The 27,460-nt window shown below is 47.3% G+C and overlaps 1 protein-coding gene across 2 annotated transcripts in view; it reads left to right on the top strand.

Moving 5' to 3' along the window:
- Nucleotides 1–3,049: 3,049 nt before the first annotated feature.
- MYLK3 (myosin light chain kinase 3) overlaps nucleotides 3,050–27,460 on the top strand; it is an 87,682-nt gene continuing 63,271 nt past the window's right edge. The window contains exon 1 of one of the 2 annotated variants that reach the window (XM_083163695.1): nucleotides 3,050–3,325. In XM_083163695.1, the coding sequence (XP_083019821.1) occupies nucleotides 3,233–3,325 (93 nt within the window). In that variant the 5' untranslated portion in view covers nucleotides 3,050–3,232. Of the gene's footprint in view, nucleotides 3,326–3,540; nucleotides 3,622–27,460 lie in introns of those variants that run through there. The other variant, XM_083163696.1, reaches the window with a different exon arrangement.

Here is a 27,460-nt window from a genome sequence, read left to right as displayed (position 1 = left end):
CCCAGCAGTGGAAATCAGCTGGTCGCAGGATCATGTTCCTGCGACCAGCGATCACTACGGGGAGAAAATGGGAGCGCGCTCCCGGCGATATATCGCCGGTGCACACTCCCATCGCGGGCAATATGGTCGCTCAGACAAAATCTGGTACTTATGTAATATCTGGGCTCCCGTTTTTCTTATGAGACCGCGTCCCCTCGCGGGGCTCGCCACGCTTCGGGCACGGTGGCTCGCTGCGCTTGCCACACTATATAAAATCAACTCCATGCGTAGTTGGATAGTGGGGGTATGAAAAAATGGGGTGCATTTAACATGGGAGCCCAGATAATACATAAGTACCCAAAATCTTCCCCGTGTGTACACAGCCTAAGATGGGAGTTTTATTTCAGATGGGATGTTGCTATGGCCAACCAATCAGATACTACCTATGATCTTCTAGAAGGTGTTAAATAAATAAGAAGTAGATTCTGATTGGTCGCCCATAGCAACAACCCATGATTAATAGAACTCCCATCTTAGTAAATTTCCCCAAGGTCCCAGTCAATCAGGCCCTAACTGCCACATTGCAGTATGGGTAAAAATAATAATGTTCACACACACTTGTACGTAGAGACGGAATGCAGTTATACTACCTAGAACATACCAATAGTATATCAGGCGCAAATTGTAAGTTTAAAATAAATAAATAAGTAGATATTATCTAACAATAAATATTCCACAGCAGTAATTAGTTGAGGTGCTGCTCCCAAAAGTTAAACCAACACAACCGAATTAAACTAAAAAGAGAGAGCGCACTTAATATATCAATATATCTTTAATTAATATGAAGACACAGTTTAAAACAATTAATTTGAAAGACAAAAAATATATCATAATAAAGATCAACTTAATATCTCCAAAAGTTTATCCAAAAGTCAAATATCATCAAACTTTACCTCCGGTGCTCTTATCCACTTGAATCCTTATGTTGAGGGGGATGGGGAGCTTCCAATAGATATAATTTATGATAATCCCCCTAGTGCCTAACCCTAATCCCCCCTAGTGCCTGACCCTAATCCCCCCTAGTGCCTGACCCTAATCCCCCCTAGTGCCTGACCCTAACCCCCCCAGTACCTAACCCTAGCCCCCCCTAGTACCTGACCCTAACCCCCCCTAGTGCCTGACCCTAACCCCCTAGTGCCTGACCCTAATCCCCCCTAGTGCCTGACCCTAACCCCCCCAGTAACCCCCCCAGTACCTAACCCTAACCCTCCATAGTGCCTAACCCCCCTAGTGCCTAGCCCTAACCCTCCCCCTAGTGCATAACCTTAACCCTCCTGCTAGTGCCTCAACCTAACCTTCCCCCTAGTGCCTAACACTAACCCCCCCTGCTAGTGCCTCACCCTAACCCTCCCCCTACTGCCTAACACTAACCCTCCCCCTACTGCCTAACACTAACCCAGCCCCTAGTGCTTAACACTAACCCTCCCTCTAGTGTCTAACATTAACCCTCCTGCTAGTGCCTCACCCTAACCCTCCCCCTACTGCCTAACACTAACCCTCCCCCTACTGCCTAACACTAACCCTCACCTACACTGTGGTGTTCACATTATGACTACAGATCCCATTGCATGTATTAAGTATTGTACAGCTGTAAGCCGGCCTAACGCATCTGACAATGGGTGCTGTAGCGAGAGATATAGGTATTAATAACTTTATGGAAGTCAGAGCAGAATAAATGTTATGTTCATGTAAGATTTGCCTCATTCTGCCGCTGGTCTTTCCTTCCTTTGTATCAGTGTACACCATACATCCAAGTCTTCATACTATTGTTTATATGCAGTTTTTAATACATTTCACCAGCTTATAAAGCGCGTAGGCGCTGACTTGTTTCCATGGTGTGGACTGAATGTACCTTTTGTTCTAGGATGACAAATAACCCTAAGAAAAGATTATTACACATCGGATTATTAATCAGTTTTATTTATGCTGCTCTATGTACAGAAAAACATCACTACATTAGTATGGAAGAAAACATTCGGATCCCCTGAGATGGGGAAGCCACATTTTCATAAAATACCATTAAAATGTCTATTCACAACAAAGAATAACTAACCACAATGGCAACCTTTGACCCCTAGTCCAGCACTCCTACCCACCCTCCCTCCACCAGCCTACCTACTTTACCTGACCTGCCTGTGTCCTCCTCTTGCTCCGCCTCCCCTTCAACCATCCTGCCAGTCTACCTACTCTACCTGACCTGTCTGTATCCTCTTCTTGCTCCGCCTCCCCTCCACCAGCTTGCCTACCTACTCTACCTGACTGGCCTGTGTCCTCCTCTTGCTCCGCCTCCCCTCCACCAGCCTGCCTACCTACTCTACCTGACCAGCCTGTGTCCTCCTCTTGCTCCGCCTCCCCCTGCACCAGCCAACCTGCTTACCTACTCTACCTGACCGACCCGTGTCCTCCTCTTGCTCCACCTCCTCTTCCCAACACACTTATCTCCTCCTACTTGCTCCACCTCCCCATCCAAAAGCCCTAAAGCAGCCCATACACGCTGCTTTATAAGCGTGCTTTCCGTGCTGTACTAGCACGGATCGCATTGCATTGCATGTGCACACGTTGTGCATGCAATGCGATGCGATTTGATGAGAACTAGGTACAAAACGTATGTGCAAGCACATACTTTTTGTACTGTGCGATGAGGTGCGCGGGAGCGCGCACCTCAAAGCACACATCGGGTCAGCACTCATAGCAGCGTGTATGGGCTGCTTAATACCTTGTCTTCCCAACCTGCCTGTATCCTTCTCCTGGGTCTTCCTATCCCTCAACCAGCCCTCCTCCCATGGCTTGTGATCTGAGACTGCATATTTGCAATAGCAGATAAAAATGGAAGGACCGTGACAGTTATCGGCAATATCTGCTGCAATACCTCCACAGTACATAATACTGCTGGTCAAATCCTCCAAATAATTCATGATAAATAGGCCCATCCATAAGGTCCTTTCTAGGGAAAGTGTTGGGAGATTTTGCCACCTGCCAGTATCTCCTCTGCAGGAAGCTATATTCCGCAGGCCAAGAGATAAGGCTCTGACAGGGCTGGGAGGCCTGGAACTGAGCCTGATAAAGACATTCCTCTACTATCTTCAAAACACAATTCCTACATGATCCACACAGACCGACAGACTGGAAGCTTTTTGTTTTTTTCCACTTTCGCAAAGGACTTTTGGTGGCAGGTGGGTCCCCAGGGGAGAAAATGGGGACCCTGTATCAGGAATCTACCCTCCACAGGTCCATCCGCCTGGCAACGGGAGGATTCAGCGTCTCTGACTACATAAAGAAATTTGCGGTATGCTTTTGGTCTATAGATTATGCTTTTACAGCACGGTTACTTGTCTGGGATAGAGGCAGTCACTGCACGTCTAGTTCTACACCAGCTGGAGAGCTACAGCAGGGTTGCCTACCTGACCCTCTCCTTCAGGGAGAAAATGCTCTGTCCTGGACTTCCCTGGTAATGTATGATTACCATCACCTGTGGGGATCTAGGTAATTGAAAAGAAAGGTGTTTCACCACAGGTGATGGCAATCATACATTACCAGGGAAGTCCAGGAACACAGCATTTTCTCCCTGAAGGAGAGGGTCAGGTAGGCAACCGTGAGCTACAGGTGACCTAAGCATGCTCGGGAGCAGGGCTTACCAAACTCAATCCTCATGATTGTGCACAGATGGTACAATCAAACTGACTGAGGTGATTTTTAAGTCACATGTGCTTAAGCAGGGATATCCTTAAACCTCCTGGACTGTTATGGTGTTCTGAGGGCTGAGTTTGGGAACCACTGCTATGGAATATAGTTTATTTATATGAATATGTCACTATAGAGTGCCTATCACATACTTGCCTACCTGATCCTCTCCATGAGGGAGAAAATGCTCTGTTCCTGGACTACCCAGGTAATGTATGATTGCCATCACCTGTGGTGAAACACCTTTACCTAGCTCCCCACAGGTGATGGCAATCATACATTACCAGGGAAGTCCAGGAACAGAGCATTTTCTCCCGCATGGAGAGGGTCAGGTAGGCAAGTATGACTTAATTTGAATGGAAAGCAATAATTTTTTTGCACATACTTAATGCCAGTTACATATTGTGCTTTTAGCAAAAAAAATATATATATTTTTTTCACTTTCTGGAATATATTTGGATAAGGGATACTCAACCTGTAATGTGTTATAATCATTTACATGGACACTTTACTGCTAGGCTGATGCATTCAAACCAGTGATGGGAAACCTTTAGCACTCCAGCTGTTGTTGAACTACACATCCCAATATGCCCTGCAACAGTCTTAGCATTGCCAAACAGCAAAACTGTAGCAGGGCATGCTGGGATGTGTAGTTAAACAACAGCTAGAGGGCCAAAGGTTCCCCATCACTCTGTGGTTCTCAACCTCAGTCCTCAAGGACCCCTAACAGTGCACGGTTTCCAGGTCTCCTGGCAGGTGCACTCATTATTCACTGACACATTTTAAAAGATCACAGGTGGAGCTAATTAGTTCACCTGTGATTCTGCATGGAGACCTCGAAAATGTGCACTGTTGGGTAGAGATGTGCGGTCCGTATTCTGAAGAATACGAACCTCTACGAACTTGGGGATCCGAGAGTATTGCCGAGTCGCGGCTCGGCAATTCCCGCCAGACTCTGATCCCAAAGCGAGGCCGAACGGTGCCTTCCCACCGTCGGATTCTCGCTAGACTTGGATTCCATATAAGGCGCTGAGCCAGCGGCTTGCGCCATTATATGGGATCCAAGCCTGCAGACATCACGTTCCGCTGGCGCGCTCTGCTAAAAAGTTGTTTTAAACAAAAAAACTGTGGGCAGCTTTGTTTTATTTTAAAGGCACTGGCAGTGGGCAGAGGCACTAGCTTTGTTTCATAGGCACTTTAGGCAGTGGCCACAAGTTTTAATTTTATTTAGTAGCACCGCCAGCAGTATTGTTTTATAGTGTATAACTCCACATAACCCAGTGTGTGCAGTGCACTGCATACTGTACACCCACTGTGTGTAGTATGTGCCGATACTTACGTTTTTTTTGGAGTTCATAGTTCGTTTAAAATGATGGGTTATCTTTATTCTATGGGTCGTTACGATTCCGGTGATACCAAACTTATATAGTTTTCGTTACGTTTTACCACAAAAAAAAAATAGAAAATTTTACGGTTTTTCTAATTTGCGTCGCGTCGCCATGTTCTGCGGCTTATAACTTTTTTTATTTTTCCACCTACGGACCTGGGTGAGGGCTCATTTTTTGCAGGCTGAAGTGTACTTTTTAATTAATACCATTATGGGATATGTGCGACTTTCTGATCTCTTTTAGTTACATTTTTTTGGGTAGGCGATGCGACCAAAAAACGTAGTTTTGGCGTTGGGAATTTTTTTCCGTTTACGCCTTTAACCGTGCAGCATAACTAATGTTATATTTTAATAGATCGGACTTTTAGGAATGCGGCGATACCAAATATGTTTATTTTTTTTATTTTTTATTTTTTTTTTATTTGTGAAATGGGGAAAGGGGGGTGATTTGAACTTTTAATATTTTTTTTTTTTTTTTTTTTACTTTTTTTTTTTTTTTTTTTTACTTTTACTACAAGGCCCCCTAGTGTACTTGACCACTAGGGGGCGCGATCGCCTGTACTAGGTTCAGCCATAGAGCTCTATGGCTGAACATAGTGATTTTCAGCACTTCCTATTACATCCTGCCTCAGGCAGGATGTAATAGGAATGCTGACATGGCCAGCACAGGGGTCTACATTAGACCCCTGGCTGCCATGACAACCGATCGGCACCCTCCGATCTCGCCGCGGGGGGCCCCGATCGGCGCCGGAGGGGGGCGCCCCCCCTCCGATCAGCTATTTAAGCACTGCGGGCGCTTTGCCCGCGGTGCTTAAAGGGTTAAACGGCCACGATCGGCGAACTCGCCGCTCGTGGCCGTGAGAGCAGGTACCTGGCTGTAATATACAGCCATTACCTGCTCTCTTTCAAGCCAGCTCACTCCGTGAGCTGGCTTGATTCCCCCGCAACCGTCATATGACGTACATGTACGTCATATGTCGGGAAGGGGTTAAAATTATTAAAAGTTTTAAAAAATAATGTTTCTCTGTCCCACGTACTGTGACTGCTCTCCATAGCTCCGTACCCCATCTGTTTATAAGGTACTGTGAGTACTGTCCGTACCCCATCTGTTTATAAGGTACTGTGACAGCTGTCCGTACCCCATCTGTTTATACGGTAGTGTGCAGAGCCGGCCTTAGGCATAGGCAAACTAGGCAATTGCCTAGGTCATTTGGAATGCCTAGGGGCATCAGCAGCTTCTGCTGATTAAAATGATATGCAGCATGCCTATATTCTGTGTGTGAGTGAGGCTGTATCTGCATATGAAATAGTGTATTCATGGAAATCACTGTAACATAGCATTCCGTATGCAGATACAGTCACAGTCGCACACAGAATATAGGCATGCCACATATCATTTTAATCATCGGAAGCTCATTGTGTGTCCTGGTCACATAATAATGCAAATATGATGAATTTTCATCAAAAAATGCACCCATTTTAGCCAGGAGCTGCATGGCCTATTGAAGCAAGATGTATGAGGAAACATCTGTATCCAAGCAGAGGCAGAGGTCACAGTGTTAGCGGCTGTGCGAGAGCTGTCTGCGGGTGGGTTGGTTGTGCAATAGTATTCGGCATATGTGTAAGGGGCATTATTTGTGTCATGTATACATGAATTAATAATGTGCGACATATGTGTAATGGGCATTATGTGTGTCGTGTATAAGGGCATTAATAATGTGCAACATATGTGTAAGGGGCATTATGTGTGTCATTATGTGTATGAAGGGCATTAATAAAGATTGGCATAATGTGTAAGGGGCATTATGGTTATAAGGACATTAATAATGTGTGTCATGTGTAAGGGGCATTACTGTGTGGTATTATCAGGGGTGCCGAGAGAAAGAGGTAGGGGGTACAAATTACCCAGGCCAAAGTCTGATGGAAGGGCCCAGTGGGGGCCCCGGGCACCCTCCCCTTAAGTGACAGCAGCAGCTGCAGCTCTTCTCCTCTGCCCAGCACACATTGCTTTGTGCTGGGTTGCAGTGTGGTTATGGAGGTGCTTAAAATACAATATTTTCTCAGGGTTTTTTTCTAAGGGAATAATGTGAGGAGTAATGTACATAAGGCAAATTGGTACTACTGTGTGATGTAAAGTGAATAAGGGACACCATCGCATGATATAATGTGAATAAAGTGGCACTACTGTGTGGCATAATTTGAATTGGGGGTACTATTGGGTGGCCATGCCCCTTCCCAGCAAGAACACACCCCTGTTTGGGCTGCGCACCAGTGGTCGAAGTGGGGCGGTATACGGGGGTATGGCATACCCCCACTTTAATCTGAAGATAAAAAAAAAAAGTTTTTTTTCCCCCTCAGGATGCTCTCTGATCACTTAGCAGCACATATTGTGCTTTTGTAATACCCCTGTACAACGGGGCAGTCTGGCAGGGGACGTTGATGGACAGGGGGGTGTCCGAAGGTGCGCACTATATTCACTCTTTACTTTTCCATACCCCCACTTCAAAATTTTCATACCCCCACTTCAAAATTTCCACTTCGACCACTGCTGCGCACCGAATGTGTGCACTGTTTCTATTTAAAATATTGCGGGTAGGAGCACCAAAATGATGACTGCTATGATGAGGGTTGATGGTGATGGGAAAGGGGAGCAGGGTCAGAGGCGGAACTAGTGGCCGTGCTAGGGGGCACCAGCCAAAATCTTGCCTAGGGCGTCATTTAGGCTAGGGCCGGCTCTAGTAGTGTGACTGCTGTCCGTACCCCATCTGTTTATATGGTACTGTGGCTGCTGTCTGTACCCCATCTGTTTATATGGTACTGTGACTGCTCTCCGTACCCCATCTGTTTATACGGTACTGTGGCTGCTGTCTGTACCCCATGTGTTTATATTGTACTGTAACTGCTGTCCGTACCCCATCTGTTTATACGGTACTGTGACTGCTGTCCGTACCCCATCTGTTTATACGGTACTGTGACTGCTGTCCATACCCCATCTGTTTATACGGTACTGTGACTGCTGGTACCCCATCTGTTTATACGGTACTGTGACTGCTTTCTGTGCCCCATCTGTTTATACGGTACTGTGACTGCTGTCCATACCCTAGCTGTGTTATTACGATACTGTGAGACTGTGGTGACCATTACGCTCTGTTTGGAGCTTTTTTTTTTTTGTGGGGACCCAAACACAGCCACAGTCATATGGCAGACCCTGTGGCTGAAATGATTGGTTTGTTAAAGTGTGCATGTCCTGTTTACAGTGCCAGATTAAGGTCTAAATGGGCCAGGAGCTGAAAATTATCAAGGGCCTATTATGCGCAATAATAGGGGTTGTGGCCAGCACCTAATAATGTGGGGGGCGTGACCAGTGTTCTGTTTGGGTGGTCTGATCATGGGTGTGTCTCTATTTGTGTGAATACTTTTAACTAATTATATATGCCTGGAAAAGGCAGGGGGCTGGAATAGCAAAAATGCAGGGAGATATATTAACGGGTGTCCTCCAAAGGTCCACCCGCAGAATGTCAATGTCCTAAGATACTTGCAGGGTGAGGCAGCACTCCAGTCATAAAAAAAATACTGAAAGCCGAAACTTGGTAGACAACATTTCAGCACCTTTTATGTGGTCACCTAAGATTACCACACCATATACCCCTTATACTAATCATGCAACACAATAGTAACCCCCTTATACTGTATTTGCCTCTTACACATTATGCCACATGGGATAAGCCAAAATTCACACAGACAGAGCCAAAATTCACACTATGGCACACGGATTAAGGCAAAATTCACATTTTGCCACATGGATTGAGCCAAAATACACACAATACCAAACAGAATGAGCAATGATGCATTAAAAATTTACACCATAATGCCCATTACATGTTAAGCCACACACCATAATGTCCATTATGTATTATGCCAAACACCATAATGCCTATTAAAAATGATGCTACATAAGTGCTGCTTACCTACATGCTCATTTCCAGGGGTTCCATGCTCATTGCCTGGGGTTCCATGCTCATTGCCAAGGGGGAATACATGCTCTCGGTAACTGGGGGACAGCCGCCGCAGGGCAGAAATGACAGCCATTGACAGCCAGGCAGAGAGCAGGGGGCTGCCCGGCTGTATTCAGAGCACTGCATGTCCCAGCTATTTGAAATAATACCCCTTTTACGCAAGAAAATGCAGGGACTTACCCGGGAATATGGTCCCAGGATTATGCAGGGACACCCCTTTTACACCAGCCTAGTCATTTTCTGGTGTGAGGGGGTGAGAAAACCACCCCCACCCCCCCTTTAAACAACCCGCTATATCTTTGGAACCAACTGACCCATTTACATGTGTGCTTCAAATGATTTTGGTCATGTGAAACTGCGCCATTTGGTTCCAGAGAAATCTGTCCTCAAACAACATGAACAGCCATGAATTTACATTTTAGAAATGAAAAAATCGGTTTACCCACAATATCGCTAGAATTAATGAACCCATATGGACCAGCCTGGTATCAGATTGAAGGTTCCAGAGAAATCTGTCCTCAAACAACATGAACAGCCATGAATTTACATTTTAGAAATGAAAAAATCGGTTTACCCACAATATCGCTAGAATTAATGAAACCATATGGACCAGCCTGGTATCAGATTGAAGGTTTGGTCAGATTTGGGTTCGACTGAGATCATCCTTGAGCTTCTGTGATGCTGGAGGGGGACCTGCCAGCCGTTGGAACTGGGTGGGGGTCGGAATTAGCAGGTCCCATGATATCCTATGGGGAAAACGTTCCAGCTTTGCCTGGAGGTATCTCCGGGTCCCGGGGGTCTAGTGATGCGGAGCCGGGCTCGTTGGAAAGCCCTGGCCCTCAGCTACAAAATGGGCCTATTGTAGCTCCATCAGGCCCATTGTTAATCCGGCCCTGCCTGTTTATACAACGTAAGGTTGGGAGGTCCCAAGGACAGTTCCATCTTGCTCCTCTTCTCTTTAGGCGCTGTTGGGAGCATTTCTTCATATAGTTTATTAAAGTGTCACAATATTATTTTTGAAAGTGTTCAAAATAGACAGGAATGAGTGGAAATAAAGGTAATTGAGGTTAATAACACCATAGGAACAAAAACAGGCCAAAATGCTGTGAGTTTAGCTGTTTTTATGAGTTTTAAAAAGAAAATACAGATCCAAAACTAGAAAGGGCGGTTTTGGCAAACCAAATACAGATCCAAAATCGGAGGCAGATACAGATCCAAAACCAAAACTGCTCACCTCTACTGTTGGGGGGGTCCTTAAGGACCGAGGTTGAGAACCACTGCTCTAGACAACAGGTTCTCAAAGTCGGTCCTCAGTGCATGTTTTGGAGGTTTCCTCACAGAATCACAAGTGAAATAATTAGCTTTACCTGTGAATCTTTTAAAATGTGTCAGTGAGTAATGAGTGCACCTGTCAGGTGACCTGGAAAACGTGAACTGTGTGGAGTCTTGAGCACCGAATTTGAGAACCATTGCTCTAGACACATAGGACAGATTTCTATGTGGACCTCTGAGCACTGGAAACATGTCTCATGTCTAGGTTTACTGTAAAGTGATCTAAGGAGGTAATTCCAGTTTATTGACTCCCCACGCGTTCGCACGGGAGAGCAATGTTCTGCTACCACGCATAAGCAATTATGCACATGTGCAGGCTCTGTTTTCGAACGGATCCGCTGGCCCGTTCGCTCGGAGCAGAGGGCACAGGTCGTGTCCATGGGTTCCCATGCTAATGGCGCCATCACTGGATGTCAGCTGCCCGCCCTGTTCACGTAGGTGGGTGCAGCAAATCTGAGTCACCAGAGAGTGACTTAGATTTGCGAACGCTTAAGAAATCATCTATAGTCGGCCATATTCACCATGCAGGCTGGGGCGGGTGTTCATGCAGGCGACTTTTAATTGGCTGGTTTAATTCACAGCTTTGTGAGTCATCCAGAATGACCCCCTAAATGCACAAATACATGACACCATGCAAATAGGCAGTCCGGAACCCACGTGTACAGAATAAAAGGTATTATTCTGAATATAGCCATAGAAGAGCCTTTTGAAACCTGGAGCTTTCCCTGTTGTGTTTGATCAACCCAAAAAATTCTGACAAACTGACCCCTGTAGAACATCTTCTTCGTGGGAAATGTGCATTTATCTGAATTATTCCATTCCGTGGTCTCATTCCTTCAATGACAGCCTTGCTGGGTAATGTACAGTAGCTGGTACTATAAGAACGTGGTAGAACCGTGCTACCGTTTCAGGCTTCTACAGCAATTGTATAGATCCTGATTTGAGATACATTTAGGAGATGAGGGCTCGGTCCGGCTGTGATGTGCGCTGTCATTAATGTCAGATCTGTTCATTTTATACTTAACCCTTTAGGAGCGAGAGAATAGAAAACGGATATCAATGACTTATTGATTTGGCAGCAATATATAAAACAGTATATTGGTAGTCCACAAGGGCCAAGACCATTGTATAACATCATTGCCGCTCTGAAGTCACCCCAATAGTAAATCCCAACCTGGTGTTATGTCTGAGCTTCAATAGCTATGGTGGAACCTATTTCCATTGCTCTTCTATCGGCTTAATACTTGTTTAATGATGTACTATCTGCTAACATTGATCCGTATCTGTGACATGGGGTGTTGGTTACTATTAATATGATCTAATTCAACTAGCAACTTAAAAGTCGGGTTATTTTTATTGTCCTTTTTATATTCAAGATAAAAACAAACAGCATCTTAATAGTAAATAGGGTCATGAATTCTTGTTCCCCATATTGCACAATAAGGCAATTGTCTCTTACGTTTTCAGTCTTGTGAATTACAGCAGTAAGGACGGTGTAATGGTTAGCATTACTGCCTCACAGCGCTGAGGTCATGGGTTCCATTCCCACCATGGCTCTAACTGTGCAGAGTTTGTATATTCTCCCCGTACTTGCGTGGGTTTCCTCCGGGTACTCTGGTTTTCTCCCACAATCCAAAAATATACTGGTAGGCTAATTGGCTCCCATCAAATTAACCCTAGAATGTCTGTTTGTTCATGTGATAGGGAATATAGACTGTAAGCTCCACTGGGGCAGGGACTGGTGTGAATGTTCAAATATTCTCTGTAAAGTGCAGCGGAATATGTGTGCGCTGTATAAGAAACTGTTAATAATTATTTTCCAAATGCCATGTTTCTGTATATTTTTGTATTACTGCGTATGTTAGATTACATGGCAGGGGACGGGGACTGGCCTGCACACCTTAATTCTATATTTAATGAGACTTTGGCCCTTATTCTGGTTGGTGCCGTTATATCCGCGTGCGTTCGTGCCGCCGATGTTTTGTGTCTGCACATGTGCAGAGGCGTCTCTGCGCATGTGCGAGCGGGGCGTACAGCCAAATCCCGCATGAAATGTGAACACTCCGAACAGGGGGTGGAGAGGGGCGTGAAGGGCTATATGGGCTCATTACCATATGCAAACGCTGGGCGTACGTATGGTAATGCAGTCGTGACGCACGTGTAGGGGGCGGACATATGACATCGCCGGATGTCAGCTGCCCGGCCAGATCCCTGCTTTGGCACCGAAAAATGTCCGTGTGGTCTGAGGTTGCGGGAGCTGGTGGACCACTCGGTCCTGCATTCGATGGTCTGCGACCATCGAATGATGGGGGAGGTTCCCTGAGATGGAGGAGGCGTATTCCATGAAAAATACACGTGCGGTCCGTTCGGCCAGCTTCTTACCGCGTACGGACGGAGTTGGCGATCCGTATGGAAGGCGGGGTTTCGCACGCACGGTCCTGGCCGCATATTCGGATCCGGCCGCACCGATCAGAATAAGGCCCATAGTACCAAGCTGAGCTTGTAGATCCACACAGGGAAAAAAAAGAGAAAATGCACACTTGATCTGATCTGTTCCCCGCGTGTTCGCACAGGGGACCGATGCGAATGTACAGGGCTTCTGTGCGGGCACCATCACCGACCTGCACTGTGGTCATGGGGGGGGCAGGTTTCGGGTCCAGGCGGTGGCGGCAATGGGGCATGGGAAAGCCTTTCATGGATGTCCCCATGCAAACACAGACGTTCCCATGCAAATGCAGATGTGCTGCAGTGTACCAGGGGCAGGCGGCTGACGTCACATGATGTTAGCTCCCCGCCCTGTCTTCATCCCGGAGCTTGCAAAATATAAGTTGGTCTTTATTGACTTCTATTTGCAAGCCCAGGAGAAATCATTTCTCCTGCTGCGGATACATGCGATGAGATGTGTTTTCACAACACATCCCCTCGCATGGTTGCAAGGGGATATGGCGGCGGGAGGGGCGTTTTTTCAGCGGGGTGACGGGACGGGCACTTTGGTCCTCGGTAAGTTGCGAGCTTCGCAGCTTACTGAGTCAACCAAAATTACACCCTAACTTCCAAACACTGCCACTCAGGACAATTAGAATAAACTGCAATATAACAGAGTAAAACTGAGGCATAGCAGCCGCGCCCAGGTGACGTCATCAGGTGGGGCACTAAAGTGAGCACTGAGTGACCATATTGCCAGCGATTGGAGTGTGCAGAGCGATAACTCGCCAGGTACGCGCTCCGGTTTTCAGCCCCCTAATGCTTGCTGGTCGGAGGAGCATTCTCCTCCGACCAGCGACTTCCCCTGCATCTTCTCCCGACATCTCTGGTCGCTGATGAAAACGGGACACTTAGTGATATATCGCCCCGTTTGTACACCACCTTTACAGTGTTTAGTACTTAGAGTGTGCACCTGTGTTTGCACTTGTTTCCTGTGTGACAGTATGCTAAGGTGCGTACACACGGGGGGGATGGGGGGGGGGGGGGAGATATATTGCTGAGCAATATATTGCTCAGTGTCTCCTTTTCATCAGCGACCAGAGAGATTTATCGCCGGGGCACACTTCCATCACTGTCAATATGGTCGCAATATGGGAACCAGTTATTCTTTATATTGCCTTTGTATTTATTGTAATATTCAATCTCAAAGTAAGTATTGAGAGGGGATTGTACAATGCTATCCATGTTGCAGAAACATTGCTAGCTTCTGCGAGGATGTTGTCCTCTTATGGACTGTGTGGGTGAAATGTAATAGGATGAGAGATTTAGGGGCCCATTTATCAAGCAATATTTGCGGCTAAATCCCCGAAAACACACGTTTTCGGGGTTTAGCCGCAATTACTAAGTATCACCTAAATGTATTAAAGGGGACCTCAGCAGGGATCTCCGATCCCTGCTGCGATACCCCCCTGCAGAGCTGCCGGCCGCATCCCCTATAGGTTTCTATGGGGGATGCAAAACTGCCCGATGTATCAACATCGGGCAGCCCGGCATCGCAGCCATGGGCTATCGCCATTCTATGGCGATAGCCCGTTGTAGCCTATGGCTACATATCGCACTGCCCGAGCGGCAGTGCGGTCAGCGGGGTCACGGGGGGGTCAGCGCATAACCGCGCATGCACAGACCTCCCGGCTTCCGGGTCAGGGCTTCGCAGGGACAGGCTCCTTTCGGAGCCCTGTCCCTGCACCCTCAAACTTGATACATTCAGGTGATATGATCGCATTTTACAATGCGATCCTGGGCGGTAATATTCCACCCAGGCGATCTTGATAAATGCGCCCCTCAGAGAGTCAGAGATTTGGTAAGAAGTCTCCAGTTTTTTTTTAAAGCAGCAATCATTTACACTGCAAAATCAAACTGGTTTTGCAGTGTAAATGATTGCCGCTTTAAAAAAAACTGGAGATTTCTTACCAAATCTCATCACTTGTGTTCCTGGGTGTGATAACTTCCTCACTTGGGAACAAGGCTGATTGGAAGGCAATGGATCTAATAGCTAAGTACATGCCTCTGTACATTATATCCTTATAATTCACAGTGACTGGGAATCTGATCCACTTTTATAACACAGGGAGAAATTTCCCTACCCTTTTGCTGAGATACACCTGTGCTTGTCTGATCTGTCCCCATCTCCCTGCTCCATTGCTGAGATACACATGTGCTTGTCTGATCTGTCCCCATCTCCCTGCTCCATTGCTGAGATACACCTGTGACTGTCTGACCTGTCCCCATCTCCCTGCCCCTCTGCTGAGTTACACCTGTGCTTGTCTGATCTGTCCCCATCTCCCTGCTCCTCTGCTGAGATACACCTGCGCTTGTCTGACCTGCCCCCATCTCCCTGCTCCTCTGCTGAGATACACCTGCGCTTGTCTGACCTGCCCCCATCTCCCTGCTCCTCTGCTGAGATACACCTGTGCTTGTCTGGCCTGCCCCATCTCCCTGCTCCTCTGCTGAAATACACCTGTGCTTGTCTGACCTGCCCTCATCTCCCTGTACCTTTGCTGAGATACACCTGTGCTTGTCTGACCTGCCCCCATCTGCCTGTACCTTTGCTGAGATACACCTATGCTTGTCTGACCTGCCCCCATCTCCCTGCTCCTCTGCTGAGATACACCTGCGCTTGTCTGACCTGCCGCCATCTCCCTGCTCCTCTGCTGAGATACACCTGTGCTTGCCTGACCAGTCCCCATCTCCCTGCCCCTCTGCTGTGATACACCTGCGCTTGTCTGACCTGCCCCCATCTCCCTGCTCCTCTGCTGAGATACACCTGCACTTGTCTGACCTGCCGCCATCTCCCAGCTCCTCTGCTGAGATACACCTGTGCTTGTCTGACCAGTCCCCATCTCCCTGCTCCTCTGCTGAGATATACCTGCACTGAGCTACACTTGTGCTTGTCTGACCTGTCCCCATCTCCCTGCTCCATTGCTGAGATACACCTGCGCTTGTCTGACCAGTCCCCATCTCCCTGCCCCTCTGCTGAGATACACCTGCACTTGTCTGACCTGCCCCCATCTCCCTGCTCCTCTGCTGAGATACACCTGCACTTGTCTGACCAGTCCCCATCTCCATGCTCCTCTGCTGAGATACACCTGTGCCTGTCTGACCTGTCCCCATCTCCCTGCCCCTCTGCTGAGTTACACCTGTGCTTGTCTGACCTGCCCCCATCTCCCTGCTCCTCTGCTGAGATACACCTGTGCTTGTCTGACCTACCCCCATCTCCCTGCTCCTCTGCTGAGATACACCTGCGCTTGTCTGTCCTGGCTCCATCTCCCTGCCAATCTGCTGAAATGCACCTGTGTTTGTCTGACCTGCTCCCATCTCCCTGCACTTCTGCTTAGATATACCTGCGCTGCGCTGAGATACACTTGTGCTTGTCTGACCTGCCCCCATCTCCCTGCTCCTCTGCTGAAATACACCTGTGCCTGTCTGACCTGTCCCCATCTCCCTGCTCCTCTGCTGATATGCACCTGTGCTTGTCTGACCTATCTACAGCTCCCTACCCCTCTTCTGAGACACACCTGTGCTTGTATGACCTATCTACAGCTCCCTGCCCCTCTGCTGAGATAATACACCTGTGCCTGTCTGACCTGCCCCCATCTCCCTGCACTTCTGCTGAGATATACCTGTCCTGAGATACACCTGTGCCTGTCTGACCTGCCTCCATCTCCCTGCTCCTCCGCTGAGTTACACCTGTGCCTGTCTGAACTATCTCCATCTCCCTGCCAATCTGCTGAGATACACCTGTGCCTGTCTGACCCCAATCTCCCTGCCCCTCTGTTGAGTTACGCCGGTGCTTGTCTGACCTGCCCCCATCTCCTTGCTACTCTGCTGAAATACACCTGTGCCTGTCTGACCTGTCCCCATCTCCCTGCTCCTCTGCTGAGATACACCTGTGCTTGTCTGACCTGGCTCCATCTCCCTGCTCCTCTGCTGAGATACACCTGTGCTTGTCTGACCTGCCCCATCTCCCTGCTCCTCTGCTGAGATACACCTGTGCTTGTCTGACTTGTCCCCATCTCCCTGCTCCTCTGCTGAGATACACCTGGGCCTGTCTGACCTGGCTCCATCTTCCTGCCAATCTGCTGAGATACACCTGTGCTTGTCTGACCTGCCCCCATCTCCCTGCCCTTCTGCTGAGATATACCTGCGCTGAGATACACCTGTGCTTGTCTGACCTGTCCACAGCTCCCTGCCCCTCTGCTGAAATACACCTGTGCTTGTCTGACCTGCTCCCATCTCCAAGTCCCTCTGCTGATATGCACCTGTGCTTGTCTGACCTGGCTCCATCTCCCTGTCCCTCTGCTGATATGCACCTGTGCTTGTCTGACCTGGCTCCATCTCCCTGTCCCTCTGCTGAGATACACCTGTGCTGAGATACACTTGTGCTTGTTTGACCGACCGGCAGCTCTCTGCCCCCCTGCTGTGATACATCTAAGCTTGTCTTACCTATTCCCATCTCCCTGCCCCTTACAGGGATACACCTGTTCTGAGATACACTTGTGCTGAGACACACTTGCGCTTGTCTAACCGTTTATGGGTCATAGGGTCGACAGGAGGAAGGTCAACATGCATTAGGTCGACATGGGCCAAGGTCAACACCCCCAGAAGATCGACACGAGGTTAGGTCAACAGGGTCATTAGGTCGAAACAAGCATTAGGTCGGCATGGGGTTTTTCACTTTTTTCCCATCCCGAATGTTGACATTCGTAACGTTGCACCGCATTCCTTCGCATGGCTCGTTGCGTTCGCCATGCTTTATGCACAGAGCCTCGCTATGCTCGGCACACTATTTTATTCTCCCACCACTCTGGTCCATGTTCTGTCAGTACCTGTGCTGTAAGATTCCTCCGGTCCATGTCCTGTCAGTACCTGTGCTGTAAGATTCCTCCGGTCCATGTCCCGTCAGTACCTGTGCTGTAAGATTCATCCGTTTCATGTTCTGTCAGTACCTGTGCTGTAAGATTCCTCTGGTCCATGTCCCGTCAGTACCTGTGCTGTAAGATTCATCCGTTTCATGTTCTGTCAGTACCTGTGCTGTAAGATTCCTCTGGTCCATGTCCTGTCAGTACCTGTGCTGTAAGATTCATCCGTTTCATGTTCTGTCAGTACCTGTGCTGTAAGATTCCTCCAGTCCATGTCCTGTCAGTACCTGTGCTGTAAGATTCCTCTGGTCCATGTCCCGTCAGTACCTGTGCTGTAAGATTCATCCGTTTCATGTTCTGTCAGTACCTGTGCTGTAAGATTCCTCCGGTCCATGTCCTGTCAGTACCTGTGCTGTAAGAGTCCTCCGGTCCATGTCCTGTCAGTACCTGTGCTGTAAGATTCCTCTGGTCCATGTCCCGTCAGTACCTGTGCTGTAAGATTCATCCGTTTCATGTTCTGTCAGTACCTGTGCTGTAAGATTCCTCTGGTCCATGTCCCGTCAGTACCTGTGCTGTAAGATTCCTCCGTTTCATGTTCTGTCAGTACCTGTGCTGTAAGATTCCTCTGGTCCATGTCCTGTCAGTACCTGTGCTGTAAGATTCATCCGTTTCATGTTCTGTCAGTACCTGTGCTGTAAGATTCCTCCAGTCCATGTCCTGTCAGTACCTGTGCTGTAAGATTCCTCTGGTCCATGTCCCGTCAGTACCTGTGCTGTAAGATTCATCCGTTTCATGTTCTGTCAGTACCTGTGCTGTAAGATTCCTCCGGTCCATGTCCTGTCAGTACCTGTGCTGTAAGATTCCTCCGGTCCATGTCCTGTCAGTACCTGTGCTGTAAGATTCCTCTGGTCCATGTCCCGTCAGTACCTGTGCTGTAAGATTCATCCGTTTCATGTTCTGTCAGTACCTGTGCTGTAAGATTCCTCTGGTCCATGTCCCGTCAGTACCTGTGCTGTAAGATTCCTCCGTTTCATGTTCTGTCAGTACCTGTGCTGTAAGATTCATCCGTTCCATGTTCTGTCAGTACCTGTGCTGTAAGATTCCTCCGGTCCATGTCCTGTCAGTACCTGTGCTGTAAGATTCCTCCAGTCCATGTCCTGTCAGTACCTGTGCTGTAAGATTCCTCTGGTCCATGTCCCGTCAGTACCTGTCCTGTAAGATTCATCCGTTTCATGTTCTGTCAGTACCTGTGCTGTAAGATTCCTCCGTTCCATGTTCTGTCAGTACCTGTGCTGTAAGATTCCTCCGTTCCATGTTCTGTCAGTACCTGTGCTGTAAGATTCCTCCGTTCCATGTTCTGTCAGTACCTGTGCTGTAAGATTCCTCCGTTCCATGTTCTGTCAGTACCTGTGCTGTAAGATTCCTCCGTTCCATGTTCTGTCAGTACCTGTGCTGTAAGTTTCCTCCGGTCCATGTTCTATCAGTACCTGTGCTGTAATTTTCCTAGGGTCCATGTTCTATCAGTACCTGTGCTCTGCTGTAAGATTCCTCCAGTCCAGGTCCTGTCAGTACCTGTGCTGTAAGATTCATTCAAGAGGAGGGGGTCCGGGCCAGAGGAGGCTGCACATGGTCCTCCTCCTCTATTAAAACGCCCATGTATCTCCGGTTCTTATTAGGCCATGTTGTAATGCCCACAGTTCACAATATACCACATTGAACCCCTAGTTTACATTAGACTAATGGATAATTTTAGAGACAGGCCCCCTACCTCTTTAGCCCCCTACGCCTCCAGGCCCCATACCAAAGGGGTGCCACTAGGGTATATAGACGTTGCCAATATTGTCTGAGATTCTAGGGCTGCTGTAATATGGAAGGGATTACTCCATGACGTCCTCCCCAAAGGGTCCATTAAATCAGCGCTGCATCTCGTTACAAGTAGCCGGCGGAGTTGTCCTTTGCCCTCCCCTGTGGTGCAGTCCCATACAATCGGGACTGTCAGACCTAAATTGGACAGCCTATAAATGCCGGATTCTTGGGGGGGTCTACGAGTATGCTTGGTGCAGGAAATCCATCTCACACTACACCCAGCAGGGGCATTTAGACCTTCCAGTGCCTACAGCTGGGTTCTGTCAGACCTTCTTACTTCTGCCTATGAGCTGACCGAAGGCGTTAGTCATCCCTGCTCAGGCTGTGCCCACTGTGAATTAAATCACAATTTGATCACCGTTCAAAATGTTTTTAGTCATTTCTACAGCTGGCAGAAGGTTGGCACCCAGGGCTGGGAAGGATGCGTGAGGGTGGGTGCTGGGAATGTGTTTACTTGGCAGGAGATACAGTAGCCCTGTCCACACCTCTGTGTGTCGCACTGATGGGTCAGGTTAATTGATATGTAACCTCGTTCCCTCCCCGTGTAATGACAGAGACTCAGCCAGTTGTCTGTCATTCTTAAAAAGCCAAAGTTAATTGCTGTCCGTGCAGTTAAATGGTACTTGGGGCCTGATTCTGATTGACTTACTAAGCAGTGTAAAGTCATTGCTTAGCGAGCTATCCAACACCCCCTGCCGGGCGAGCGAATCAGCCGCCCGTCCCTGGAAGGCAGATGCCTGGCCTTCGTTCACATGGGGACACCCATGCGAACGTCCCCTGCCTGCTTCCATCCTGCCCCCCCCCCCCCCCTGTATGAATACCACAATGGCTGTTTAAGTCACTGAAGGTGTCCGTACAGTGGTCCTGCACATGCGCAGAGCCAAAACATTGTTCCCCAGTGCAAATACACTGAGGGGACCGATTCAACTAGAATCGGTTCCTTGGTTCTGCAACCGAGCGCCTAAATGTTCACCCCGAGCACTGGAAGGTGCACCCCATCCCTACGTTCTGATCTGCTGAGATCTGACGCTACAAATGTGGCTGCATGAACGGAGAGGCAGAAAGAATGTGGAAGAGGCAGTGAGCAAACATTGTATATACATTATATATATATATATATATATATATATATATATATATATATATATATACACCTTTATACCTCATGGGGCCCTAAGCTAGATACGATTTAGGGCCCCACCCTCAAACAATTCATAGCACTATGTTTTCATTCCTGATAGATGCCCCTTGTTGTTTGTCCTCCTTATACGCTATTACAGTATATTACTTCTCACCATCACTGATTGCACCATGTCCCCTCACCTCTAATCCCAATGATTACACCCCTCAGTTACTGCATTAGGTCAGTGCTCCCCTCACTGAATGTAGCAGGTTCCCCCCTACCCCAGTGGCATAGCAATGGCAAGTGGTGGCTTGGGGGACACGGGCGCGTTCTATGCAGATTCCATGCGTTCTGGCCGTCTGCATGGAATCTGCTCCAAAAATGCCTTAAAAAATGTCTGCCACCTAGGAGAAGATAAGGTTCTACTGGCCTTAAGGGTCTATCAAGGAAGTGCGGCACATTACCTAGCAGAGCTGGAGCGCCTGCGAGCATGAAACACCTGGCAACAAGCATGAAACCCCAGTCAAGGAAAATTATCCCCTAGCAATGGACAAGAAACACCTGGCAACAAGCAAGAAATCCTGAGCATGAAACCGCTAACAACCCCCGGAAAATGAACATAAAATTCCAGCAACCAGCAAGAAACCACTGACAACGAACATGTATGTAAAAATGGTATTGAGCGCATGTAAATTTGTGGTGAATCCGCTACTGGTTTTGGCACTAGATTAATCCTGTCTGGGAGATCATACACCTTTCCCAATCTGCTCTTCATGGCAACTTTCCGTAGGGTTCAGTCATGATTCGTAGGATCAACCATGATGTAATCCAAATGGGCTTACCAGGTACAATCTTTCCAGCCCTGTATGGTAGGACGGGTGTATGGTAGGGCGGGTGTAAATACAGTCTAGAGATGTGCAGGCTGTGATTTACTCTGATTTCAAAGCAGGATCTTATTGGCTATCCCAAATCACATGACAGTTGTTGACAGTTTATAGTCAATAAGATTCTGCTTTGAAATCAGAGTAAATCAGAGCCTGCTCATCTCTAAAATACACGGGTGTCATTGACACAGGGGGTGAGTACTCTGCCTCTATTACCATTATAGGGGTGGTGGGGTGATACTACCGGGGATCTATTGGGGGGAGGTGCAATGTGATTTTATTTTAAAATGGCCATATGGGGTGCAAAACAGCATAAATACATTGAAAACTCTTTTAAATAAAAAAAAATATGATTTCAAATTGTCAGTGAAGTAGTTAAACCCCCTCCCCCATAATAATTGTAGTAATATTCATTATAATAATAATAATAAAATTATACGAGTGTTATGCCACTACAGAGAAGTTGTCTGAGTTTAGCGAGTTTTGGGTTTGGCTCCTCCATAACCACAGCGATGCCAAGATCTGTGGGTAGGAGCCATATGTTTCTGAGTACAGGGTTACCTAATAACTAGAAATATATTCATGTATTCCCCAGACAGCTGACAACCTGGATGTGAACGCTGTACACGCACCAGCACCCACACAGTTGCTTTTGGAAAGCAAAATATTTTATTTACCGAGGGTTTGGAATAATTCAGATCATTAGTTTTAGCTGTCAGTGGGTAACACATTATATCGGGAGTTCTGTGGAAGATGTGGCATTGGCAGATGTGGAAGATGACTGACAGGCAGCGGACATTAGTGGGCGGCACCTCCCTCCGATCCCCACCTGGACCAGCTCCTTTCTGATCTGGTGCAGCCCCACCCCTTCACTAATCTGCTCTATAGTTCATCCTGCCCCTGCTGTTTACATTACACAAAGGAAACGGGGGTTTGGTCAATCGCACAACACTTCTGTCTGGATGGACCCCTGTGGTAATTCCTAAGTGTTTTATAAACTGTATGGGCAGGGGTGTGCTACCTCTGGACACAGTAATTGAAGCATAAAGAGAGAGAGGAAAAAAGAGTGTCCTTCAGTGGGTGCACCACAAGAAATAAATAAAATATAACCTTTATTAATATTTTCTAAAAGGCTGCGAAAATATTAAAAACATAAAACATACAAGGGTGATATTACACACATTAAAACGAAGGTGGCAGGCAGATGTTGCTTGAAATGATTTATTTATTCACGTGTAGTGGTTTTACAGTGTGTGGCTCCCCAGGTCTGTGCAGTGAATCGCAATCTACATGAGATCCAATCCCTCCCTGCTAACAAAACCTGATGGGTGCCATGAGAGACTGGGTTAACATGCCTCTAGTCACTCAAACTCAGAACGGGGTGTGATTCAAATGACACTATCACTGTTGGCCCGGAGGAAGCTTAACTGCGAAGCGCATGCCGGCTAGCGGTGCACAGGCAGATTGGTTGCTGTTTTGTTATTTTTCTTATACTGTATTTTGATTTGTGTACCTACAGAGTGGTGTCTCAGATGCCCTTATAAGGGCTCGAACTCACACGTGTGCTCCAGTGAGGACACCCTATATATTGGGTTTCTCACATACACCCCATACTACGTGGTGTTCTCTGGAGGTTGAAGCGCCCCTGGTTCCTTTACATGGAGACACTCAGTGAAACCACCAATAATTATTTGTGATTTGTTTATTGGTCTCCCGGGGTTGAGGTCTCTCTGACATTTATACAGAGAAGACACCCCTAATAGTCAGACCAGATAGACCTATTGGGTGACTGTGACTCACTAAACACAGCACCCTATATTTAAGTGATAGTGTCATTTGAATCACACCCCGTTCTGAGTTCGTGTCGACATTTTGAGTGACTAGAGGCATGTTAACCCAGTCTCTCATGGCACCCATCAGGTTCTGTTAGCAGGGAGGGATTGGATCTCATGTAGATTGCGATCCACTGCACAGACCTGGGTAGCCACACACTGTATAACCACTACACGTGAATAAATAAATCATTTCAAGCAACATCTGCCTGCCACCTTCGTTTTAATGTGTGTTCTATGTTTTTAATATTTTCGCAGCCTTTTAGAAAATATTAATAAAGGTTATATTTTATTTATTTCTTGTTGTGCACCCACTGAAGGACACTCTTTTTTCCTCTCTCTCTTTATGTTACATTACACAAAGAAAAGCAGTGCCTGATTAACCAATAGGCTGATTAGGCTGCAGCCTAAAGCACCAATACTGGCGGGGGGCAGTAGCCCGAAGCTTGACTAGCGCAGGGTACTTGTTAAACTACTTGACATTTGTCGACATTGACACCAAAAAAGTATGAAAAACTAACGTCTACCTTTTACAGGTCAACATTTTGACCCTGTCAACCGATTACATGCACATGGGTAGTATGACTGGCGAGTCCCTGAGCGCCCATATACATGTGTATAGCAGCATTACATGCACATAGGCAATATGACTGGTGAGTCCCTGAGCTCCCGTACCCGTGTGTTTAGCAGCGTTACATGCACATGGGAAGTATGACTGGTGAGTCCCTGAGCACCCATACTCGTGTGTATAGCAGCATCACATGCACATGGGTAGTAAGACCGGTGAGTCCCTGAGCACCCATACTCGTGTGTATAACAGCATTACATGCACATGGGCAGTGTGACTGGCGAGTCCCTGAGCGCCCATACACGTGTGTTCGCAGCATTACATGCACATGGGCACTATGACTGGTGAGTCCCTGAGCGCCCATACACGTGTGTTAGCAGCATTACATGGGCACTATGACTGGCGGGTCCCTGAGCGCCCATACACGTGTGTTTTAGCAGCGTTACATGCACATGGGTACTATGACTGGCGAGTCCCTGAGCGCCCATACACGTGTGTTTTAGCAGCGTTACATGCACATGGGTAGTATGACTGGCGATTCCCTGAGCGCCCATACACATGTGTGTATAGCAGCATTACATGCACATGGGTAGTATGACTGGCGAGTCCCTGAGCGCCCAAACACATGTGTGTATAGCAGCATTACATGCACATGGGTAGTATGACTGGCGAGTCCCTGAGCGCCCATACACATGTGTGTATAGCAGCATTACATGGACATGGGTAGTATGACTGGCGAGTCCCTGAGCGCCCATATACGTGGGTTTTATAAGCGTTATATGCACATGGGTAGTATGACTGGCGAGTCCCTGAGTGCCCATATATGAGTGTATAACAGCATTACATGCACATGGACAGTATGACTGGTGGGTCCCTGAGCACCCATACACGTGTGTATAGCAGCATTACATGCACATGGGTAGTATGACTGGTGAGTCCCTGAGCGCCCATACACGTGTGTGTATAGCAGCATTACATGCACATGGGTAGTATGACTGGTGAGTCCCTGAGCGCCCATACACGTGTGTATAGCAGCATTACATGCACATGGGTAGTATGACTGGCAGTATTACACAACCGGACCAATTTTCCATTACTTTGTAAAATCTAAATCAAAATGAACAAGTGCGTGCAAAATCACAATTCCAGAGTATCTTCTTACCCAACATAATATATTTAGACTGCACTTAACATTGCAAATGTGTTCTGTTTTTTTCTTTTGTTCCAGCAATGGTGGTAATTAGACCTCTCTGTGCTGAGTGAGCAATATATATATATATATATATATACACACACTTTGGATGAGTGGCGCCACCTGTGCTTAAATAATGGTTAAGACAATAATATTCCCTTTACTTATGGAGGGTGTCAGCCAATCTTTAAGATAAAGTAATGGTACGTTACTTAAAAAATGTAAAACAGTGTATAAAGAAACCGGCGACTAATTATTATGCGTTAAGAATTTGGTTAATTTTATAAAATATTTGGTACTCTTTACCTAGAAGGGCGCCCATCGCGGCCATCGCATGCACTAAAAATCACATGCGATGCGACCGACGCGACCCCACGATCAACGTCAACCCGAAGTGTGGCGAGCCCGCGTGGGGGGGCGGTACGCATCCTCCGACCTTTTCATACCCCCACTATCCACGTCGGCGTGGAGTTGAGAATAAAAAGTGTGGCGAGCGTGTGGAGCCACCGAGCCCGAAGCGTGGCGAGCGGACGCGGACACCTTCACAGGTATACGCGTCCCCTTGCGGGCTTCACAGGTGTCCGCGTCCGCTCGCCACGCTTCGGGCTCGGTGGCTCGCTGCGCTCGCCACACTTTCTATTCTCAACTCCACGCCATGCTACTAGGAAGTCCTTCGTTCTGCTGCTTTGTTTCTACTATGCTAACTTTGTAGTGATATGTGCATATATAGTGAAGTGAGGTGCACAGACTACTACTAAGACAGCCTAATTGTTAGATTGTCTGTGTGAATGCTGTTACGCTATTTTTTCCTTTCAGGCAGGGTTCTTGTCAGATCCATTTATTGGACACTTTCTTCTTATATATTCAATTGTCCTCTGTTCTTTGTGTCTCCGGGTCTGTAAGCTGTTGATCTTCCTGATTTGGAACGGCAAGGCTATGTTAGAGGTATTTCTAGGATTTTTCTAAAAGGCTGCAACATAGTGTATTCTCTGTATATAACTGGAACGGGGTAGTGTTTTAGGATGGTTTTTTGTTGTTATATGCTCAGGTGTTGCTCCATATCTGTGTTTTAGATGTTATTCTCAGAAGACATTCCAGGGCATCCTCTCATTCAACCCATTGGGGTGTAGAGTATTCAGGTTGAAGATTTTTTTAGCTTCCATTTGCAACAATTTCCTTGCTCGATCTCCTCCCCTTAGTGATTGGGGTATGTGGTCGATTGCCATGTATTTCAATTGGGTCAATGTATGTTTGGCTGCGACATAGTGTTTTGCAACTGGCTGGTCAGAACTCTTCCCTGCCAAAGCTTGTTTTATTGAGGAGCGATGCAATGCCATGCGTTCTTTCATGGTTCTGGTGGTTTTCCCCACGTAGTATTTGTTGCATGGACACGTGATGATATAAATTATGTACATACTGGAACATGTAAGTACATGGTTAATCTTCACTTCAAATTGCAGACATCCACACAAACCCATTGAAGTGAAGATTAACCATGTACTAACATGTTCCAGTATTTACATAATTTATATCATCACGTGTCCATGCAACAAATACTACGCAAGAGACAGATGACGTCCTGAGGTTGCCAAGGTAACAGACAACATCACCAAGGTAACCGGACGCAACTGACGAAGCACGCCCCCCTAACCCACGCACCCGGAAACACTGGAGACGGAGAGGCCGGATGTGGTCACGGCGTACACCCAGAAGCATCAGGAGCCGACCGCCGGAAGTGTCTGACGAGGCGCGCGCGCGGCAGGGGGACGCCAGGCCAGCTGATCACAGTTAATGCACACTTAGCACTGGCTATTTAAGGTAAGCGCACCTATCCTCACATTGTTCACACCTTGAAGGAGGGGCTTCTGGCCTCGAAATGTCGGGCAACTGATGTGACCACTGTTTGTGTTTTAAATACAACCGTTTTTTCACCTTAACTCCGTGAGTTCCGCCACTTCATTCTACGTCTATATATATATATATATATATATATATATATATATATATATATATATATAGCATTACTGCATTATATAATAACTTTGTTCTATTGCACCACTGACACCCATGAAGCCCCACCCTGGGGCTCTTATTGTCCTGCAGCTCAATGAAAACTAAAGCAGGGGTGACTGTCGGTGGATGAAACCATTGATGGTTCCCTTACAGGTAGTTTCACACCATTGAGGTTATACATCAA

Source organism: Crinia signifera, chromosome 11 (genome assembly GCF_055691185.1).
Source record: "Crinia signifera chromosome 11, ASM5569118v1, whole genome shotgun sequence".
Lineage (NCBI taxonomy): Eukaryota > Metazoa > Chordata > Amphibia > Anura > Myobatrachidae > Crinia > Crinia signifera.
This window is presented reverse-complemented; position numbering and strand designations above follow the sequence as displayed.